Genomic DNA, 23,946 nt, shown 5'->3' with positions numbered 1-23,946 from the left:
TGATTTTGAGAAAATCTGGCAGATATTCTTGAAAATCTAGATTACAGCTGTCAAACTTCAAGATTTTGGGTGCCCTAAATTCTTGATGGTGCTGAATTCATTTCAGCTATGGAAAAAACAATTTAAACCTCCCAGAGTTGGATTTCTTGAAAATATTTTTGCCAAATTCCAGCAAGAAATTTGCCATCCAAGCAAAATGTAGCCTCCGCAGACAATGCCTATTAATTACTTTGATTAAATTCCAACCTACGTTATCATGCCTCAAGGATTTGAAGTGCATGTTGGGAATAAGCCCCGGGTTTTTTTCTTTCAAACAAAGGTTAAAAACTTGAAGTTTCATCACTCCAGCCAACATATTAGATCTTAGGATTTTTTGGGATACAGATAGCCATGAAGTATTAGTGACAGGATAAATGGCAAATTTGGGATAGTTGTTGTCTAGGTCTGGCTTATCTGGTTTAGTAACTCTCAAGATTATGAATAAGCCACTGGGGATAAATATGGGAACTTCTATCACTGAATTTGGAAAATGCATGTAAAGTTTGAGAACTAGTTTAGAATCTAGATTGTATTACTAGTATGTTTATCGTTGAGACCGATCTTTCGCTTTTTCTGACAACCACATCCACGCTGCAGGAGTAACGTCAAAAGTCAAAAAGTATTTATCAATTGGCAATTCATAATGATACATTTATAACCTTGCATCGTGATCATCCGGAGCACTCGTTTCAGCTGCCAACGAGAACAGATAGTGGAATGTGCAATTAACAATTTAACAACTTTGTTATTTGACTGCATGTAATAGACTGCAACTCTTTCAATTTGGATTCGTTTAGTACAGAGATTTATAAAATCCACTCTATATCCATATACCCGAGATTTCTATTAAAAAAAACCAACAGCAAGATGGAAGCTTTCATGAATAAATATAAAAATATAAGTAATCATGCAAAAGCACTAAAAGCTTTAAATCTACCATGGATCAGAAAAATATCTAATTACATAGCTGGCTTCCAAAATCTGATCCCAGAGCTGTTCGAACCTTCTGATTATGATGAGATTTGTTCAGGATATTTTAAAATATATTGACTTGAAACAAAATATGGTCGTAATATATTTGGGCAATAAGCATCCCAGCCTAAGGAGTATAATTTATAATGGCACTATGAAGTGGCATCTTCAAACATGTTAATAAGAGAGGATATCTCTTATGTTTGAGCTACTGACTGATATTCACGACCTACAAAAAACAACACCATAAATATTAACTTCGTATATCATGAAATTGAGATTAATTTCATATATTAACAAATATAAAAAGGGACAAATGAGTTAGTTCCCCACTGCTTCCCTGTCTAGAAAATCATATAAAACCATTTTGATTGGGCGAGCAAAATAAAATCATTGAATAAAACAGCTAGAGGCTATAGTTGAACTTTCACCAGATTAATATACAAGCATGATAAATATGTTTCTGGGCATCCAAGCATGTAAACTTAATGATCCATCTAGGCAACAGCTCCATAAATCTCTACGATTGAAAAATGGAAGCAAAACATACCCACTGATACATCAGTGCACGCCAGTAAAAGTTAAAAATTGACGCCCTGAAAAACATCGACTAAAATTTCACAGCATATCATCATCTAGTCTGAAACCATTTGAACGTCTTCTCCTAGATCCAGGAGCACTGTTAAATACTGAAGCGTTATCCAGCTCTTCGTCATCATTATCTACTCCGTTTTCTCCCCATAAAACAGATTGCCCAGAGAGTATTTCAGCGGTATTACGTTGCCTTCTAGGAGCTCTCCATCTTGCTGAGAATCGTCTACCATCAGTCAGAGCGGCAATGGGACCAAACATATGAAACAAAAAGAATCTAGTCCACCAGCTTCCAGAGGTAGTTGACAAGGTGTCACTGTCCTCATCCTGGTCAACATGAATTCCATCTTCATTATCAATAACATAATCCCCAAGCACAATTGCATTGGGCATAGCTGAACGAATAGTACTCAACATGTCCTCAAACTCACGAGATAGTTCTGAGTCTCGCCAAGCACGCTGGCGAGCTGGATCTACATCTGCTGGCCTCACTGTAGGATGAACACTTCTTGCATGTTTACGAAGATCTCTGTAGGCACCACTAAAAGAGCATGACTCGTAAGAACAACTTCTTGGCTTTGAATTAAGATATTTCCTAGCAGCCTCAGTAATCTGCCATCCTCTCACTTCTCCCCGACAAAGTGGGCATTTCAACTCCACTGAATCATTCACAAGTATCTCAGTAGTTCCACTTCTATCGTGCCTCAGGTTGATACTTGATGTTTCCCCTTCTGTAACAGCAATATCTCTCACCACATCTCTATTCCTGTCTGCTTGCAAATCTGACAAGCCATGCAAAGCCCTCCTATTATGTGATATAGCTGATTCTCCTGATCTTGATATCCATGATCCAGAAAGACTTCTTCCCATTCTTCTTGGCCCATCTAAATTTGCAACATCGAAGCTGGCACGTGCTCTTGAACCTGACACTTCAACCTGTCGATGATCCACATAGACTTCAATGCCTTCGGATGACATGTTTCTGCAGTTTGCCCTTGGTTTCCTGTATTGATCGAGGCAATTTGAATGTCGAGAACTTGTGTCACACATATATGGCCGGCATCCCTTGTCATAGGAACTACACAACAGCAGAACAGCATTGTGTGGGTGTTCCAAACAAATGAGGCACACAGCAGTATCCCACTCTTTCTTCTGAGCATCTAAGTCCACATCTTCTGAACTACCATCTAAGATTGTTTTCTCTGAATTATTATAAGGATGATGACAAGACCTCCTAGCCCTCCGTGAAATCTGATTATCACATGACTTCAGATCCTTTGGCATCTTGAAATATTGACTGAGCAAACACAAAAACACAAGCTAACAAGCTGTCAGCTTCAAATACTTGCATTAAACAAAAACAATTTAAAATATAAAAGCTATGTATTACGGTACAAATACTTGCATTGAACAAAAACAATTTAAAATATAAAAGCTATGTATTATGGTATGGAGTTGTCTTTAGTGCGACTTTTTGGAGTTTCCGGTGCCAGAATATGGCGTAAAAATTTGTGGTGAAATCATGATTTGTGTTATTTAAACTAGTTTTTTGACTCTATATATAGATTCAGCACCCTGGAAAACCCCTAGGGTACTTCTATTGTGCAGGGTTTACCCATCAAACTTGTGATTTCAATGAATTCCTGCCAGATTTTAAAGAAATTAAACCTTAAAAATCCACCGGAAAAGCTTCGAAAAAGTCGCACTAAAAACAACTCCTTACGGTATTACCAACTCTTTGGAGACAACATTATATAGTACAGAGGCAATACATTCCTATCCCAAAGGGCTATTATCCATGGAAAGAGAATTTAACGCACTGGTGCACTAAAGAAATAAAGAATCAACCGCCAGCTAAACAAAAGGACTTGCAAACTACTATTTGGAAATATCTGCAGGGCTTCAGAGTATGAGGACCCAGAAGAAATCAAGACCCAGAGGCAAGCATAAGCATCCAGTCAATACTGCTTCCACATGTGACAATAGTACATCCCTGTCCACGGTGTTGTGCAAAGATTCCATTTTGCAGAATTACAAAGACTATGCAGATATGAGAAAATAGGTATTTGTAGACTCGGACCTTAAACAGTGCTTTTGAGGAATCATACAACATAAATTTCCACTTAACAAACTTGCAAACGTAAACGATAGGAGAACAACCAAAAGAACACTAGTAGAATGAGAAGAATACCCAGGATCTCCTCATTTGCCTTGCATATTGTGTATTAGCCATTGAGATAGTATTTAACATATTTAGCAACTTTAATGGCTGCAATCATTAATTCTCTGCCGTGTCAAAGAGAATAGTTATTGAATAGAAAAGCTTAGAGCTATTACAATCGGGACATGTACCCTTCAAGTAAAGAGCAAGTAAACCATGTAACTAGTGTAGCCATATAAATTAAATGGTTGATAAAAGCATCAATCCATGAGAAACATCAGAACACTTAGATGATAGGCATCAATCCATGAGAAACATCAAAACACTTACTTTACGACACACCTCAATGCCAAGATTAAAATAAATCATAATAATTAACTAAATTATAACTTTATTATTATTATTATTATTATTATTATTATTATTATTATTTAAAAAAAATATAGATACAACTTAACATATATACATCTACAAAAACAAGAAACAAAATTCTTAACTATGGAGATTCTTAACCATGGGCCAATATCATGGCTTATCAATACCACATGCCCAAAAAACCATCTCATTTCATATGAGACTTGTTCATACAACATTTTTTTAATTAATCAATTTAATGCAAAGGGCAGAAAGGACATAACTACTTTTTAGATATATCTTAACCTTGCTTTGTGACTACTACTAAAAAAATTCAATGGAGCTTAAATTCTACCATACACCTAATAATTATTGATAATTAAATTGAAATTCTGGAAGCTCTATTCCAAAATAGACACGCCTATCAGCATAACAAGATCAAACACTTCTTCAATAACTAACTTTTTAATTCATATCCCACATGTGATTATCATTTTAAAGTAACTACGCATTCAAACATTGCAATTGCTAGTTATCTTTCCCCTGACTGCAAACTATTAAAGTGACAACACAAGCAAATAATCGATAAAGAATATATTGCAAACCTAGTGGGATATAACTGATAAACTTTCAGTGACATGACAAACAATTAATCAATAAAAAATACACTTCAAACATAATGGGGTATAACTTAGAACCTTTCAATCCCTTTTCACGATCCATTTCCATTCAGCATAATTCACAGGCCAGCACAAGTGTTTTCATGGAATTGCCATTCTTCTTTCAAACAAAGGGAAAGAGATTTCTTATTTATCAAAGACCTACACTTCTGTAAGGAAGAAATAAATCACTGAGTTGTAAGTAACAAGTGCAATTGTATTAAGCATGAAATTTTACTTTAGATATGTCTTGGACTGACATGAAGAAAACCTCAGACTTTACAAACAGAAGCATTTTTCCCACCTTGCCTCCTGTTTTATAAACTGCTCTGTCATACCCATACTTGTGACTGCAAGTACAGTGTCATTTGATAATTTATCTTCCAAAATTTGGTGTGTTTTGGAAAGGCACTGTATTATGAGGATTCGAATTTGATGTGAACCATTGTCCTACATTGATCATCATCTTTTGCTCTTTCAGACAGATATTCCGAGGTCATTTTAAGGTTATGACTGCAAATAACTCGACTTATTTTGGAATATTATTATATGGCTAATTGAAATATTCATCACTGAGTCACATTCCATCTGACTGAGTTCAATAAAATGGATATTTGATGAGAGTTGTTGCAGTACTTCTGCAATAATTGTCTGTTAAAATTGGCAACTAGAGCCAAACTCCACATGGGTCATCTCATTTATGACAGCTGATATTTTTCTTGGATTCCTCTCTCCGAGAGGTGTAGGATTGATCTAAAGATCATCCGATTCTGACATGTACAAATAAAGATATGAATTTGTTTATGTTATGGACAAATTGTCAAGGTCAGCCAGCAAACTCATGTAGGCACACAAACCCAACAGTCACATCTATTCATCCTCAACGTTAGACTATAAATACATGATGCCGCGTCCTCATTTGGACATCAATCATCTTCACACCTCTCTCTCCTCATTTGATTGGGTACGGATTTCTGGCCAAAATAATTATAATCTTATTTGCTCTTGATATGGCCAAAATAAGATTTTAGCTACAAACTTTATTTTTTTAATACAAAAGTTTTCTTTCATTGACATGGCATGACATATGCATTGATGTCGCATTAATATCCACATGCCAATATCTATGAATGCTATGTCACCATACGTGGTCTCCACATCACCTTCCCCATATTGTCATGGTTCTTTCATTTGCTATATATATATATATAGAGAGAGAGAGAGGGGTGGGGGGGGGGGGGGGGGGGGGGGGTTGTTGATGCTCAATCACATCAAGTGAGATTTAAGTGTTGTGTGGAAGAAACCAATTGTCCCACATTGTCATTTGGCATGCATGCTCACAATAGCAATCCACTTGCTCCAAATGGCAATGATCAACAAATTGCAAAGGTAGAACTCCACCAAACATTAACATTATCATTACCCTCCACAACTGGAAAACCACTCCAACACACGTCACTTTTTTATCCATTCCAGAGCCTGAGATGTGGTTCTAGAAGCCACTCTTTAGGGCTTGTTAACTACCAATTACCATCATTCCAATTCCATCCTTTACCATTATGGAGGCTCACATCACAATTTCCAAATCTACTTCTCCAACCTCCACAATACCACAAGGCAATGATCCAAAAGCCACCTTTCCTTCCCATCCACCATAGCACTTGCTTTCCACTTGACCCATATCCTATCAATCCACTTAAATCTCACTTGATGTGATTGAGGATAAACCTCTTTGTCCTTTGGCATGCATGCTCACACTTGCTCCACATGGCAATCATCAACAAATTCCACATGTTGAACTCAACAGAACATTAACATGATCATTACCCTCCACAATTGGAAAACCACTCCAACACGCATCATTTTATTATCCATTCCACAGCCTAGGATGTGGATCTAAAAGCCACTCTTTAGGGCTCATCAACTACCAATTACCATCATTCTAATTCCTTCCTTTACCATTATGGAGGCTCACTTCACAATTTCCAAACTACTTCTCCAACCTTCGTAGTACCACAAGGCACTAATCCAAAAGCCACCTTTCCTCCCCATCCACCATAGAATTTGCTTTCCACTTGACCCATCCTATCAGTCCACATCGTATGTTGAAGTCGGTTTCATATTTCCTAGGTCCACATCAAGTTTTGGGGATTTCTCTTCAAAAATCAACGCGTGTGTGTGTGTGTAGAGAGAGAGAGAAAGAGAGCGTGAGAGAGAGGGAGTTATGACCCCAAGAGAGGCATATAAGGGGTTAAACGTATATGATATGACCCCAAGGAGGAGCATATATGGGGTTAAATGTATAGGTAATCTGTAAATGCATAAGTAATAGGGTCGACCTAATAATGGATGGGCCACATAGGTAATGTGTGAATAGGTATATATAAAAATCATATAGATTATTAAAACATGTCTGAATGTATTTGGGTGTTTGGAGGAGGGTCTCCTATTCTTTAACGAGTTATATTGTAACTTATCTCTATTATTTATCTTAGAGTTGTGCTCCACGCTCACATTGTTGTACAAGGTGTGTACATCTAGGCTTTAAGTATTTGGATCATTACACTTGGTATCGGAGCTATTATCCTAGGATTTTTCTTCTTCAATCAAGACTTCATGGCATTTTCACAATAATGTTTTTTCTAGGAAGCTTTCGAATAGTGAAATTTGCAGGTGACTAAGGATAAATATTGTTGTACTTATGACCAAAATTTCAAGTTCTTATTTGTTACTTTCTACAATATACTATGTGGAAGTTAGGGTTTGTGCCTATTCCTGAATTCTATTTCAAACAAGCTATCACTAGAACTAATCTTGGGGAGAAACTTCAAACAGTCAAATTTTGAGAACTGAGGAGACATATCAAGATACAAGGAGTCAAAATTTCATATTTTGGTTCGTTATATTTTCGTTATACCAGTAGAAGTAAGGGTTTATGACTGGTCCTAAAATTAGTTTCAAATGAGTCATCTTGACTTTCGTTATAATTATTTTCCTAGGAGGATTCAGATCACAAAATTTTGAGGTTGTTAACGAGCAACATCATGGTACATGTGGTCAAAATTTCATATTCTAGTTTGTTATGATTTCGGAGATATAGCATATGGAAGTTAGGGTTTGTGACCAGTCTTAAAATCATCTTTTTAACAAGTCATCTTGGTAGGTTCATTGTAACCTTTTCCTAGAGAAATTTCAAACTATGAAATTTTCAAGGTTCTAAGGGGACATACTAAAGTACCTCAAGTGGAAATTTCAAAATCATATTTGAAAAATTGGATATGTGGCATGCTATACAAGTTTAGTCTTGGAAAGAGGCCAAAAATCAACAAGTTTTGGCAAAATTACTATAACTTTCACCATACAAATCAAATTTGGTCAAACCTGTGGAATTGTAGAGATACACTAGAAGAAAGGCCAATTAAAAGGACAAACTCCAAAGCAAAGTTTTAAAAGGTATGTTAACTTAAAACTATCATAACCTTTGATTGGGATGTCGGTTTGAAATGATTCTAAAGCAATTGGAAAAAGAAAACTTAGAAGAATATACTTGGAAAAGGATCATAATTATTTGAAACCATTAGTGTTAATATAGTTGTAAATTGAGGATTTGGGATAGACCTCACTAAAGAATCAATGGCAATAAGTGTATATATGGAGATGGGGATAAAGCTAAAATCATTGATAGGGAATGGTTGAGGATGGTAATAGAAGATGATTATAAAGAAAATTATTAAGCAAAATCTTTCGGTAGAAATCACATAAGAGAATTTTTGGCCAACATGTTTCGAACCAACAAGTGTGGTTCATCATCAAGACCAGATGAAGAGGCAGACCACGGCAGAGGATTAAATAGAGAGCAATGTAGAGACATAATTTCAAGTAACGGCTATATTTGAACAATAATATTTAAACTATGATATTAATTTATTAATATATTAAAAACAAATATTATTAAGTAACGGCTATATTAAACAACTAGTTTTTGAAAAATAACATTTAAATAATGATATTAATTTATATTTGAAAGGTGAAGCTTCGAAGTGGTGGATGATTCTTAAAGGTGATACTAGACAAAATATCTCATGGAAAAATTTTGAAGAACTCTTCTCAAATAAATGAATGAAAGACTCAAAAATAGAAGAGATGTATAGAATTGAACATGAATTAAATGAATCTAAAGAAGAAATTTCTAAATTACAAAAAGATAAGTAGGAATTAAAAGAAGATCTTAAGAATAAGGGTGATCAATTGTGTAAGTTGCAATCACTTAATGAATCACTAATCAAGGACATTAAGGACTCGAGAGAAAGAAAATCATAGCAAAAGAAAGTGGCGAAAGAATGATTTCAGGGAAGAATTGAAAATAAAAAGATGAAGAAATCAAAAGGTTACACAAGCATAATCAAGAACTTAACAATGTTATGAAGGTGAAGAGTCAATTACAAGAGTCAAAATCAACAAATAGGGATGAAGATATTACCACCAAATTTAAACAGGATAATCTCAAAAAACTAAAAGAAGATTGGAAAGAAAGTTGACGAATCCCTATATTATGAAGAGGTAAAATCAGAAATAAAATCCAAATTTGAAGAAGGACATTAAAATTTGATAGATGAGGTCACATTACAACTTCAAAAGGATAAAGAAGATGAAATTTAAGGTCACCAGATATACTTGAAGAAGTTGAACTCCATCAAGAGATGTGCACGTCAAATATGAAGGGATTATCTCCAAGGCTAAGGGAATCAAAGACCATCCAAATAGGATAGAAGAGGCCATTGTCTTTGAAAAGAAAATAGATGAAATGTGTTAGCCTCACTCTCTTAAAAATCAATAATAAATCCAATTATTAAATTAAATATATAAAATCATGAGAATTCCTCAAACTAAGGAGTCTAGTTTGGATGAGCAATTCCTCAAACTAGCTCTCCTAAATTAGTGTGTAAGTTGAGAAATTGTCTCAACCAAGTGAGCCTAAGATAGACGCACTATCTTAAGACCACTTACTCATGTATTTAAATGTATTATTAAATTTTTTGAATAATGTGAATTACATGAACATGAGAGACCACATGATGGCTCTCTGCCTTTTCCGCCAGTTTAATTTTTGTGTGTTAATTTGTTGTGATTCTTCTTCATGTGGTATTGGAGCTAGTATGCTGATTGGTAAAACCATCATATCATTGTGAAGGTAGTGTGAAGGATGTTTGAAATATTCGAACTCTCGTGGATAGTTTCTTGCCTAAGTGATCCTTACTGCTAAAAGAGCCGCAACCTGTTGTGACCAGCATGGATGCATTGAGTTGTTAATCAATTGGAAAGAAATCATGTACAACCTGTGAGGGTTCCGTTGGATTTTTCTTGTGGCTCTACTTGGAGGTTCGTGCCGAAAGAGAGGCACCGTGGCTCATCAAGGTTGCATAAATCTCATACGCTCAATGCAACAGTAACCGTTTATTGTTGCAACAAGGGCTGATAATGGTTAATTCTGGGATGCAAGACATTCATTTGATTCAGTTGCTATCAAGGACACCCTCGAATCTGAATCGGGCAGTAAGATGGATGCAGACTGAGACCATCCATTGTTGCATGTTTATAGCTCGGTGTTGCTTTCGAAGGGTGAGACATGCGCGACTAGATGCGTACTATAAAACTCTGTCAATGGTATCATTTAGAAAATCCTTCTCGCAAATTGTTACTCCTACAAGCTCTTTCACCACCTCTGTCATCATGCAACTTGCTACATTCAAAGAACTATTGGTGGCCAGACAACGATTGGCGTGATCAGTGCAGTTTCCAACTCCTCGACAGTAAACTCCACTTTTATGTTCAAAATTGGTCGAAAGACGTGAAAGAAGCTGAGAATCGAAGCCAACTCCCACATGTTTCGAAGGAGCCATCGGGCTTCTGGGTAGGAGGAGGAGGAGTCGTTAAAACAGTGACGAAATCTCGGTCTTCATTGCCACTGCTATTCCTACGGGGGCAGAGCGCTCGATGGCTGGATCGAGAGGCGCTAGCCGAGCTGGAGTCCGTGCAGTGCACGCGCGTGCTAGGCGACGTTTTCTGTTTTCCCCATGTTCCTAATCTAAGCTGCTTCCTCCTCTTTCCACCATCATTATCTATCAGATTGGATGTGCAGTTGTTCAAGAATACAAGGGATATGTGTTGGAAGAGATTCCAAGAGTCACCATCTACTACAGCACTACATGAACAAGGTGGATCATGAAAGATTGGAGCCTGCGTGAAGAAATAGCTACCTAGAAATCGTTGCCATTGCTGAAAGAGAGTGTGCCTGTTGCAGATCTTGTTGGGCATTTAAATTTCAAAGAATCGATTCTCTAACTTTTAGGAGTCAAAATATTATGAAGTATTGTTTCCACTAGTGGAATACTATGCTTGAAAGATCCTCACCAATAACATTCGAGTCATTGGCTCTGAGTTTGGTCAAAAGTATCTAAGCCTTTAGCTGCTAAATGAGCCTGGCATTTGCAGCTTCTACACCTTCTGAAACCTGCGTGGAGGAGGACTGGATTAAAGGTGTGCGTTTTTTTTAAAGGGAACTAGCACAAAATTTTAATTTTTGAAATCATTTCACTTGTATAAGTGACTTCATACACTTTATTTCACTTTTTAAAGTTACATCATAACGTGATTTTTTATATAAAGTGATATCAAGCCTTTGGAGAAATAAGTTATATTTTTTAAAAATTAAATGAGTGAATTTTGGGAGATATAAGGAGTGACATAAGAAAGAGGATTAGTGCATAAGGTGCATTAAATTTTTATTTTGGAGAGATAAGGAGTATTTGTAATTTTTTATGTAATGGAGTCATAAGTGCTTTTGTGGAGTCATAAGGTGCATATTTTGTAATTTTGGAGTGATAAGTGAAGATTTTTAAAAGGGAAGCTCATTGTTGTATTTTGAAGAAAGCTTTTTAGCAGAGTGTACTTTTATTTTTGAAGACAAGGGGCTGTGTGAGCGTGGCATTCTCATTGTTTGCGAAATTTCATTCACAATGTTGCGAAGGTGAAGGTTGATTTAATTCACTATTTAATAAAGACATATTTTTTGTGGTGTTTGTGTCCTAGATCGGCCCGAAATTGAATAAGGGGATCTTAAGTACACGGTGTGTAATGAATGCATGTGCATGCCTTGTGTTTAGATTATCAAAACACTATCTTTATAATGTGCTTAAACAACTACATGCACATAAGCAAGCTTACGTATAAGGTTAAATACACAAGCACAAAGCGTCACATCATCAACTTGATAAGAAGATCTTCCAAGCAAGCACATTTTACATCATGTAATCAAAGCAATCAAGTTAAAGACGCTACAAAATCAAGCATTTCAAGCCAAGACAACATCCACATCATCAACACTTTTTGTATCACATGCATTTTTTAACTAAATTGTCCGGGTGCATTTTCGGTTGTAACCAACACCCTCATTTGATTTGTTACAGTGCATACATTAAGTCAAATCAGTTGTCACTTGAACATTTATCATTTGGGTGCATTTTTGACAGTGTTCGACACCCATCATTTTTTTTAGCACATTAAGTGCATCACTAAGAGCAGTAATCACACAAGAGTTCAAGACAACAAGTATTTCAAGCAAGTACAATCAAGCAAGCGAGCATGTTCATAACAACAATCAAGCAAGCGAACGTGTTCATAAAACAATCAAGCAAGTTCAAGCACATAATCAAGCAAGCAATCATCTTCAAATGAGCGTGGACTCTAATCTTCAAGTAAGCATCAAAACAAGCATGTGTCTACAGCAAGCGCCCTAAGATCAAGCGAGCGTGTCAAGTAACCAAATCAAGTACAACAGTTCAACGCACAACAAGCGAGCCTGTGTAAAGTTCATTAAAGCATTCATAACGTTTCATTCAAGCAAAGCGATCGTCATCAAGCGAGCGTACAATCAACAGTTCAAGCAAGTGTTTAAAAGCATCAGCAATCAACAACAAGTACAAGCGAAGCATGTCATTTCAGTGATCGACTCAAGTGAGCAATTTTATCAAGCACGACTTCTACGACAAGCGAACCTGACTTCAAAGTAAGCAAGGCAACATGGCGACACCCATTCAGTTGTCCCAAATTATTAACAATTTAATGTTATCATCAGCCAGTGACATGGTGCACATCAACAAAACCACTCTTGCTGACATTCAAGTGCATATTCAACATGCATATGAAACAATTGAGTTCCTTCAACTGGGGTCACAACTGCAGAGAAATGAGTTGCAAGAGTAGCGTGTTGCTTCCAAGTCTTTGACCAACCCAGAGACAGTTGATCATTCGACTTCATTCATCCAACCAGCTTCAAGTGCTGAAGTTGTTCCAGTTCAACTTTCTTCCAAACCCATCATCAAGCCATGGGAAGAAATTCAAAGTAATCGAAATCGATGTGGCTTAGGATATGTCAAAGATAACGACAACTTACATATCCCTGATTATTCAAAGCCCATTCAATTCGTCAGTGTCAGATTACTTGAACAAATCACCTCAGCAAGTTCTCAACAACTTGCAGACCAACGTCAATGCACACAAACTGAAGTTGCAGACAAACAGAAATGCACACAAACTCAAGTTGCAGACAAACCAAAATGTTCTCATTGTCAAAGAACCAATCATCTGGAAAATCAATGTTTTGATCTCCATCCTTGTAGCCATTGCGACAAGTCAAATCATACATCAAAGAAATGTTGCAACCAACGACAGTCAGCCAGATTGAAGATAAATTATTCATGGATTGATCCCTGGGAATGGTCATCCACAGCCAGAAGATTGTCCAAGTTTTACAATCGGATTCACTCACACATATTGCAGCCAACAGTCAAATGAAGATGGTACTCTCGTGCAGTTGAACGAGGGAGTACACCAGTGAAATACTCCTCCACCTACAGGGGGGGAGTTCAGATATATTCTGGAAAAGATTGTCTCTCCTTTCAACTGACAAAGGGGGGAAATGTCAATGAAATTGACAAGTGGTTGTCAGAATGAAAGTCTCGACAACATCAGCGAAGCAGCCAATGGGCATCTCCATCAGCCAGTTGGCGATCATCATCAGCAAATATGCCAGTGGGCGTTCATCAAATTGTGTCAGTGGACACCAGATGTTGTTTTCCAGCAAAGGACAATTGGATCCTTTTGTGGCTTGGCACATGATGGAGTTGTCAAGCGACATTCAGAGATGAATCAGTCATAAAGTTGACTCATGGTCTCTTCATATTGTAGTTTCTTCAACATCCAGCTTTGGCGGTTTTTCAGGCACATGTTTTTTTGAGGATCAACTTGAGAACTCGGAAGATGGTTCCTTGTTCATTTTGGATTTATCATTGAGGGGGGAAATGTTAGCCTCACTCTCTTAAAAATCAATAATAAATCCAATTATTAAATTAAATAAATAAAATCGTAAGAATTCCTCAAACTAAGAAGTCTAGTTTGGATGAGAGATTCTCTCCAACTAGCTCTCCTAAATTAGTGTGTAAGTTGAGAAATTGTCTCAACCAAGTGAGTCTAAGATAGATGCACTATCTTAAGACCACTTACTCATGTATTTAAATGTATTATTAAATTTTTTGAATAATGTGAATTACATGAGCATGAGAGACCACATGATATACATTAAATAAAGAAAGTAGAAATAATTAAACCCATAACACGAAAAATAATTCAACATATCCAAACAAATCAAAAACACTTACCTTCTATACATTCTTCACCAATTGGCTACAGGAGAAGGATGTTCCACCCAACCATACACTTTATCACACTTAGTCACTCTATAACAAAAGTCACACCAGAGTTGAGGCTATGAATCCACAATAGCAAATTCTTATGGCTTGCCTCTATTTTTTCTCAAATAACATAATTCCCAAAATTCACAAGTAAATAAAGCCAACAATACAACTATCCCACTCAACCAACCCTCTTCCCCCTCTCATCCTATACCACACCAACAACAGGATCCCCTTCTTCGTTAACAGCCCCTCAGTATATCCCACTCTCCTGTAATGCTCCAACACAAACTAACTAGAGAATCTTTATTGTTGGGAACCTAGGGATTTCAGTTGTAACTAACTTCCTCTTTATTCCAATAGTCATATTTCTCCCATAATGTTTTGGGCAACAGTTTATTGTAGCCTAATTATGTAAAACAATAGCAACTTAAGCTTTGTGCAAAAAACTCAAGGAACATTGAATAATCATACTCACTTGCATGGCCAAAATTGTGAAAAATATTTGCATGCAAATCCCATGAATCTGTCTTTTAGCAATTAATCCCAAGGTTAAAGAACTTAGGATGATCATCAAGCAATGATTTAGTAGAGATAAGGTTAAAGAACATAGGGTAGCAATAAAATAATATTATCCTCACTTGGCACATTAAACCCCTTTTCTTTCCCCCCTCATGAACTCATGGCCCCCTTTTCTTCATCCTTCTTCTTCAATGAGCATTAAAGTATTTATATTAATAGTTCAATGTACATATTACAAATCACTTATGTTCAAGTTATAGCCATTTCATCATTACATATACATTAATATTATGAGGTCAAAAATTAGGTATTAAACCTATGATCAAGTTGATTGGGCCTTCATTTTGAAGATGTTAACCTGTTTAATTTTTGGACTAAAGTATCCTTCTCCCAAATGGTTCTAAGATGGTTAATAACCATTTTGCAAATGACCCCCTCCTCTCCATGAGTGTTAACTAGGGTTAATTGATGGGGCTTGTACATGCTTGGACACTTTCTATTCTACCTCAAGTATTGTCATCAATGAGAGCTATAAGACAAATTTTTGGTTGGTTGGGTTAGATTCTTTATTGTACTAGACCCCTATAGCTTGGACATATATTCACCCAATAATTTGGGTATCCCCTTCGACTCGAAGATGTCACTCGTATCTATGTGGGATTAGTGTTTACAGCATCTTCAAAACAAACACCCATTTCCTCCAAAGCATGTGATCATTGGTCACATTATTCAAGCCTCGCATGTCTCTTACATTTCCTATTGGTTTCCTAGCCAACCGAAGTTTCAACAACTTGAGCAAATCCTTTCATCCTATTTGTGGTCCAAGTATGGTGGAGAGCAAGGCCTTCCTTTGATACAATGGGATCTATTTATGATGCCCAAGGGCAAGTGGGGGCATAGTTTAATTGATGTAGCCACTCAAGGCGATATTCCTATAGTTAATTGGGTGGTTTAGTGTTTAGAGGGATTTGCTCCATAGCAAGCTTTCTTTCAACATCGAAGTATGATTACACAAAACTAGCACAATTCAAGGGCATTTAGTTTATGTGTTATTATATCCTCGCCTCGTTTGTTTCAAGTATCAGGATCACTCATCTACAAGAGCATTTCGTCAACTTGGAAAATGGTTGTAGGTTTGGTCCATTGGAATTGAGAGGGTAGTAAGGCAAGCTAGAATCTAGCATGCTACCTTATTTATAGTTAGAGCTTGCAAGGTTCATGCATTGTGGAGATTTCTTGCTTCCAAGGACAAGTTGAGTATGAAGGGCATTTTCTTTTAAGGGAACTTGTGGGATGCAACTTCACACACTTGGAAGGATTGGCACCCTTTGGCTCATGAGTATGGATTTGAGAGGGCTCATCTCAAAGACTAATATTCTCTAAACAAATGTCGAGATTCCTAGACCTTTTGGAGGGATTGGGGATGGATTTTTGGTCACCTTTTGTTGTAGTAAAATTCCAATGATACTCAATATTATGTCACCAACCCACTCTCCTATCCAAAATGCAAGATGGGTGTCGTGACTCATTTGTAATTCAAAGCACAAATAGATTCATCAACTTCAAAGTGGGTGATCCATTCAACTTTCTTATAAGCAGTGTGTTTTTGCTTGGTTGGTGTTGTATCAAGTAGTAAAGCACATATTCTCAAAGTGTTGGTTTGCTCAGAGTTGTTAGTAGTATTTGGAAGATCAGTATTCAAATTTGCTTTAGGGCAAGGTTTATTGGTTGCCTACCTTGTTGGGCAATTGTCGATCCTTGTTTCAATCTTACACTTATAGGGATATGGAACTACTCAAGTATTTCAACCTTACTCGTTCTTTCAAAACTCTCATGGGTGCTTTTACTAGTAACTTAGTGTCTATATTAAGGGTTTTACATATATTTGGCAAAAAATACAAGTTCCCCTCTCTTATTAATTTACCTGTGAAGGTCCACCACTATTTTCTCTTCCTTTGGCTCTTTACCTATGTTATTTTTAGCTTTTCATTTTAGTTACTTCATAGTTGTAGTAGTCATTGAATTTTGGGTACAAGAACATTACAACTTGTTATTAGAGCATTAGTCAATTTTCACTCTTGTTACACAATCGACGTCAAATCCGGATATGTGGCTATGAAAATGCTCAGTGAAAGCCCCACATATTTGCAAAGAAATGAGGCAATAGTTATGAACCCTAGGCAAGCGTACCATGAACCTAGAGGTAAATACCTCAATCAACGTCCCTAAAATCTAAAGGATGAAAAGATAAATCCTTGGGGACCACAAAGTAAAACCCCCAAATCACCATCCATGATGAAGTCTAGCAAACCCACCTTCCACCTATATATGATCCTGCGGCATGATTTTGGAGGCAAAGTGGAAATGCACAAGTTGTTGAGCAAGATCAAGTTAGCCATCAAGTTGTAATCCATTTAGATCCAAGATGATAAACTAAATACTACACTACAACATTAGACACGGCAACCCAAATCTCTAAAGATCCTAGAGAGAACTTTGGCAAGTTTGCAAATGTATTGACTTAAAGCATAGATCATCACTTTGGGACAAGCCCTATGATGTTTAACTCATGCTTCTATTCTTCAAAGGTTTGACAATCAAAGAATACATTGAGAGGTTCCAAGTCTTGGACTCAAAAGCCAGACATTCAACATACATTGTGCAAAAGATGTACATTGCAAATATATGGTTAAAAATCGTGATTAGACCCAACGATTGCATCAAGTAGTTTCGACTCTCAACACCTTCAAGACTTACAATTGAGAATACCTTATCAAAGCCCTACCACCTAAAATCACCCAAACTATTAATTCCAAACATATGTCAAAACTTTTAAAGATGGGCCATTTCAACTTCAATGCTCAATTTTTTAGTGTACAAAGAAGGGTCCTCAACAAACTAACAATCCATACCTCTCTATGTTACCCCAAAAATATAAGGTGGACTTCCAAAATATGCCTACAAACTTCCACTTGAAAAGTGTGTACAATATGTTATTAAGCTTGACCCAAGTAAAGGTTGCACAATGATTCACTCTTACCAATATGGTCACTTTCAAAAGTTTTCAATTGAAAGGCTTATAGAGGAACTCTTGAAGACTAGGATGTTCACTCCAAGTAAGGGCGCTTGTAGTGCCCCTATCATCTTGGCAATGAAAGGATATAGGTCTAACCACCCTTGTATTGCATTATAACTTGTTATTAGAGCATTAGTCAATTTTCACTCTTGTTACACAATCGACGTCAAATCCAGATATGTGACTATGACAATGCTCAGTGAAAGCCCCACAAATTTGCAAAGAAATGAGGCAATAGTTATGAACCCTAGGCAAGCGTACCATGAACCTAGAGGTAAATACCTCAATCAACGTCCCTAAAATCTAAGGATGAAAAGATAAATCCTTGGGGACCACAAAGTAAAAGCCCCAAATCACCATCCATGAGGAAGTCTAGCAAACCCACCTTCCACCTATATATGATCCCGCAGCATGATTTTGGAGGCAAAGTGGAAATGCACAAGTTGTTGAGCAAGATCAAGTTAGCCTTCAAGTTGTAATCCATTTAGATCCAAGATGATAAACTAAATACTACACTACAACATTAGACAGGCAACCCAGATCTCTAAAGATCCTAGAGAGAACTTTGGCAAGTTTGCAAATGTATTGACTCAAAGCATAGATCATCACTTTGGGACAAGCCCTATGATGTTTAACTCGTGCTTCTATTCTTCAAAGGTCTGACAATCAAAGAATACATTGAGAGGTTACAAGTCTTGGACTCAAAAGCCAGACATTCAACATATATTGTGCAAAAGATGTACACTGCAAATATATGGTTAAAAATCGTGATTGAACCCAACGATTGCATCAAGTAGTTTCGACTCTCAACACCTTCAAGACTTACAATTGAGAATACCTTATCAAAGCCCTACCACCTAAAATCACCCAAACTATTAATTCCAAACATATGTCAAAACTTTTGAAGATGGGCCATTTCATCTTCAATGCTCACTTTTTTAGTGTACAAAGAAGGGTCCTCAACAAACTAACAATCCATACCTCTCTATGTTACCCCAAAAATATAAGGTGGACTTCCAAAATATGCCTACAAACTTCCACTTGAAAAGGGTGTGCAACATGTTATTAAGCTTGACCCAAGTAAAGGTTGCACGATGATTCACTCTTACCAATATGGTCACTTTCAAAAGTTTTAAATTGAAAGGCTTATGGAGGAACTCTTGAAGACTAGGATGTTCACTCCAAGTAAGGGCACTTGTAGTGCCCCTATCATCTCGGCAATGAAAGGAGATAGGTCTTAGCACCCTTGTATTGCTTGTAGAGTACTTAATCTACTAGTCCCCCATGCCTTACATTGAATAGTTACTGGATGAAATACATGATGCTAGGACCTTTTTAAGATTAACCGTTCGGGCTATTATCACATTCCCATGTTACTCCAATACCACAAAAGAAGATAGCATTCATGACTCAAGGCCACTACCATTTCTAAGCAAGGACATTCAACTTATGTAATGCTCAAATTGCATTTTAAGACTAAGTAGAGTCACTAAAAGAGTTTTGTCACACAAAGAATGAATGTCAAAATTAATTCTCTAGGACCGATAGGTAAAATTTCTTGAAAGCACAAGGAACCAATAGCAAACATTCAAAAAAGGAAGATAGTTATTTGAAGACTCCACCCAAAGACCCATGTAACAACTATGTCATTAGAAAATAGTAAAATGTAAAAAATTAAACAAAAAATAATCAAAGGTGAGAAGTGTCACCAAAGGAAAGACTCTCACTCTTGAAATTATTAATTGCTTTGAACCCACTTTGATAAAATTTAGAGAGCAACAATTTCAAGGAAAGTGTTCAACCTGATGATAATTCACAATCTCAAACTAATAAATAGCAAAAGTAGAACCTCCATATAGTTGCTTTGGCACACAAATATTCATCTAAATCCCATGGAGCATAGTTACCATAGATGAATTTGGATTTGGATTTGATAATAAAAATCTAATTAAAGGTCAACTTGGCCAAACACCAAATCAGCATATGAGACCCCCTTGTTCATGGTACAAGGGACTCTGATATGCAGCAATTTCACTGCTTAGTCTATAGAGCCTAGAGGTGTACATAACCTGCCCCCTCCTTCAAACCTATATTCCAAGGAGGAAACATATGTTCTTCAGCATTAGGCACACTCCAGCTATATTGGAAAAGATTCAAAAATAAAAGTAAACTAAAAGTCCAATTCAAAACAAATATCGGAGTATATATCTCACTAATAGTAATAAAAATACAATTCGAATCAAATATGGAAGTTATACTAATAACGATAGATGGTGTTCCAAGCTTAAAACTTTGTGATGTGTATTCCTCAGAAACTGAAGCCTTTCTAATATTCCTTGCTCCAAAACCATAATTTCTTAGATGAGCACAGTTCTGATCTTTCTAAAGATTGAAGGGCTCATAAAATTCATTTTCTAATATTTGTAAAGATGAAGCCATGCTCCAAATTTTCCAAAGTTGACAATAAAAAGAATAATGCCAACGTCCACATAGTCCAGTTGATTGCAACCAAACAGACAAGGAACAGGAAGAGAAAAACCAGCAATGTGTGCAACAAAAACAACATAAAATCAAAATAGTTTCCAATAAAATTGGACCACGAAATGGCACCCATAAATTTTGTAGACAATGGACACACAACAAAAAGCACTTTCATCCTAACCATCACCAATGAAGTACTTATTGCTCAAGACTTTCAGTTTGTGAGATGAAGTTCTTATTACTTAATGAGACAGATCCTGCACAACTACATGTTGTTAAACTGAGAGAATTGCACGCACGACAGGGTAGGACACAAAGGAAAATGACCCAGGCTAGAGATACCGAGGGAGAACAACTTGGTAAATTGTGACGAAAATAAAAAAACCCAGAACCCAAAATATGACCAAATTGATTCCAAATTTAAAAAGAAATTCAGCCAACATTCCACACATGCTGAATTCTGCTACTGCTATGGAGAAACATGCAGTTGTTAGTGGATATAGAGAAAAATAAAAACATTCATTTTTGCTCAACTGTTTTGACATTCTAATGAATGTGAAAAACAAAATTCAAGAAGATTGGCAACCAAAACCCAGCCCAGCACAGGATGTAAGCAAGAACATCACTCAATGTAAGTTTAATTGTTCAATGTTATTGGGCAGGAGTTAGAACAATAGCCCAGCACAGGATGTAAGCAAGAACATCACTCAATGTAAGTTTAATTGTTCAATGTTATTGGGCAGGAGTTAGAACAATACTTCTGTCATTAGATGATTCATGGAAAGCATGGACAACAATAGCAATATACAGCATGAGACAATAAAGACTTCTGGATTTAAGACATCTGTGGTTTATATCTTTTAATTTAGTAACTGGAGAACCCACAGTAATAACCATTTTTCATCAACGTTTCAAATCCCAACAGGGATCCATCATTCAAGAATGTCCTGATGATGGATCCCTGTTGGGATTTGAAACGTTGATGAAAAATGGTTATTACTGTGGGTTCTCTGGTTACTAAATTAAAACAATAAATACTTACTGGAATGTGCACTCAAACAGGAATCTTGAAGGTATTACCAGAAAAACATTAATGCATTGCCAGCCAAACATTAAGGCATATAACCCATGAGATGACTTCGCAAGAAATGATAAAGCTAAAAGGATGCTGCCAGGGAAGCTAGATTTTGAAATAGCAGCAATTTGAAGAAACATAGAGGTACAAATGGTGTGTGCCAAAGCATCCACTGGCATTACAAACCTACAGCATATGCAAGCTCAATGGATTGGCCAGGAAATTAGGGACTACATCCCATATCCAGGAACAGGACAGATGCAAACTCCCTTGCCACTTTTCAAGAAGAGCCTGACAGACACATGGACCAAAAAAGCATCAAGAAGAACGCAAGGAAAATATTGAAGCAATGGATTGATTAATGGATAAAGTAATTCATATCTTGACTATGAAGGAAGAGCAATTCACACAACAAAGCCACCAGGAAAAAAATCACCGCATGGCAAAGAGCCCAATCCTCGCTAATCAGAGAGAATCAGGTATAGACATAAACTGAAACAGACATGAAATTCAGATAATAGATTAACTGGCTGCATAAACATCCAGTTTGTATAAAAACTAGATTCTTGTGTCAATACACAAATAAACTACCAGGGGATTCAAATTTGAGGTCTCCAATAAGACAAAGTGATTAGATTTTTGCTCATAGATAGATAATTCGCAGGGATCACTATATCAGGCTTTTAATTTTTAAATCCCTAGTTTTATTGTAGAACGAATCCTTAAGCTTAAGTTCATTAGTTATACCGAATAACACTGCAATGCCTTGTCCTCCACAATGTAACTCATGCCTTATCCTCCACAATCTATATGCAGCAAGTCTTTATATTATTCAAGAACAACAATTCAACAAATCCCAACCCTAATGATGAATTTAAGATCGGAAACAAAATTTAAATTTTTCTAGCTAAACCCAACTCAAGATCTATTGTGTAATCAATCCACCTCATTCTCTTCAAGGACTAGTCCCAGCTGAAATAGAATATAAAAGGATTCCAAAACCACTCACCGTAATAAACAAGTCAAAAACTGGAGATGGCCCTTTACAAGACCTCTTCAAACTTGAAAATACATTGAACTACTATCTTATAATCATTGTGGAAAATTCCAGCAAATTTCTTCGAGAGATAGTAAAAATAGAAAAAAAGTTAAAATCATTGCTTACCAGAAGAACAGAATAAATCTTTGTGCTATTCACTCCAGTTATGGGCCGCCGAACAAGAAGCCAAAATGGAGGTTGCAATCTTATATAATAGTCAGATACTCTTCAGGTCTTTCACCCCACAAAATATTGATTGTCTAAGACCTTACAACCAAGCACTTATGTATTGTATATCGTCTGCAAGTCCAGCCACGTCCAATTATGAGAACTTCATGACATAACTGCAACTATGCTCCACAGTTTAAAGATCCAGAAGTTGGGCATGTGAAAAAGGGCAAATATGGTGCCAGTACATATTATTGAATGAATTTAGATTCAAGTAATGCGCAAGTTTTTACAAACAGGGATCTGAAACCCTTATGACCAATGGGGTAGAAGCAAGTTTCTGGTTATCGATGGGTTTCTGCCACCGTTCTTGTTAAGCAGACAGAAGGCAACCCCACAACAAAGGAGGAGGGAATCAAGTAATAAAATAGTAACCCATAGCCTATGAGATCCCAAAGAGGGAAAATATGCAGCACACATAACCATGTCCATTCTTTTCAACCAATTAAAGTACAAATTATTTCCTAAACCCAGAAAAATAAAAACAAGGGATATAAGATTGAGTTAAGGGAAGGTGCCATAAGACCCAGGAATATCTCACCCTTGGATTAAGCAAACAAGGATTAAGCAAACAAACTTTCTATATGGACAAACAGGGTACGGCCCCTTACCCTTTCCTCCACGGGTTGTTTTCAAACCTCCTCCGATGTGCCTGTTCTTGAGTTTGGCCCTTGATGTTGTTGTTTCTCCTCCTCTGGATGACCTGCCCACCTGTCTGTTCGATTAAAACCTCTCATGTGATTGAGATAGAGGAAGAGGAGCAGACCTTTTTCAAATTGAAAATGTAAATACCCACACCGCAATATCTGAGACAATCCGGATTTAAATAGCTGTTGAGCAAATGATTGTGCACTATCGTTTGGAGTGGGCTTCAAGCTTATGCACATGGGATTGGAGGCTCATGCTCATTACCTCCCCTATCTCACACACGATGGGTAGTGGTTGAGAGTTTAAAGCGAAGAAGCACGCAGTCCTATGCACCATACACATGAGTTTTGAA

At 36.8% G+C, this 23,946-nt stretch overlaps 1 protein-coding gene across 2 annotated transcripts; it reads right to left on the bottom strand.

The window, feature by feature from the left end:
- Positions 1–903: 903 nt before the first annotated feature.
- Positions 904–23,932, bottom strand: LOC149262426 (uncharacterized). Of its 2 annotated transcripts, XM_089424529.1 has the most exons (4): positions 23,558–23,931; positions 22,845–23,018; positions 1,562–2,899; positions 904–1,240 (listed from the first exon to the last, which is right to left on the bottom strand). In XM_089424529.1, the coding sequence occupies exon 3, from the start codon at positions 2,884–2,886 to the stop codon at positions 1,630–1,632; it is 1,257 nt and encodes a 418-aa protein (XP_089280655.1). In that variant the 5' UTR covers positions 2,887–2,899; positions 22,845–23,018; positions 23,558–23,931; the 3' UTR covers positions 904–1,240; positions 1,562–1,629. The 2 variants fall into 2 exon arrangements, with proteins under 2 accessions (XP_089280655.1, XP_089280662.1); XM_089424536.1 differs by lacking the exon at positions 22,845–23,018 and having other exon boundaries at positions 23,558–23,932.
- Between the last annotated feature and the right edge of the window lie 14 nt (positions 23,933–23,946).

Source organism: Pinus tabuliformis, chromosome 6 (genome assembly GCF_031772625.1).
Source record: "Pinus tabuliformis cultivar Carrire ecotype Pingquan chromosome 6, CPIR1, whole genome shotgun sequence".
Taxonomy (NCBI): domain Eukaryota; kingdom Viridiplantae; phylum Streptophyta; class Pinopsida; order Pinales; family Pinaceae; genus Pinus; species Pinus tabuliformis.
The sequence above is the reverse complement of the archived record's forward strand: the minus strand, read 5'-3'. Positions and strand labels throughout refer to the sequence as shown.

What these genes read in the sequence shown, in the direction of transcription:
- LOC149262426 (XM_089424536.1), bottom strand. Translation starts at nt 2,886, where the DNA reads ATGCCAAAGGATCTGAAGTCATGTGATAATCAGATTTCACGGAGGGCT.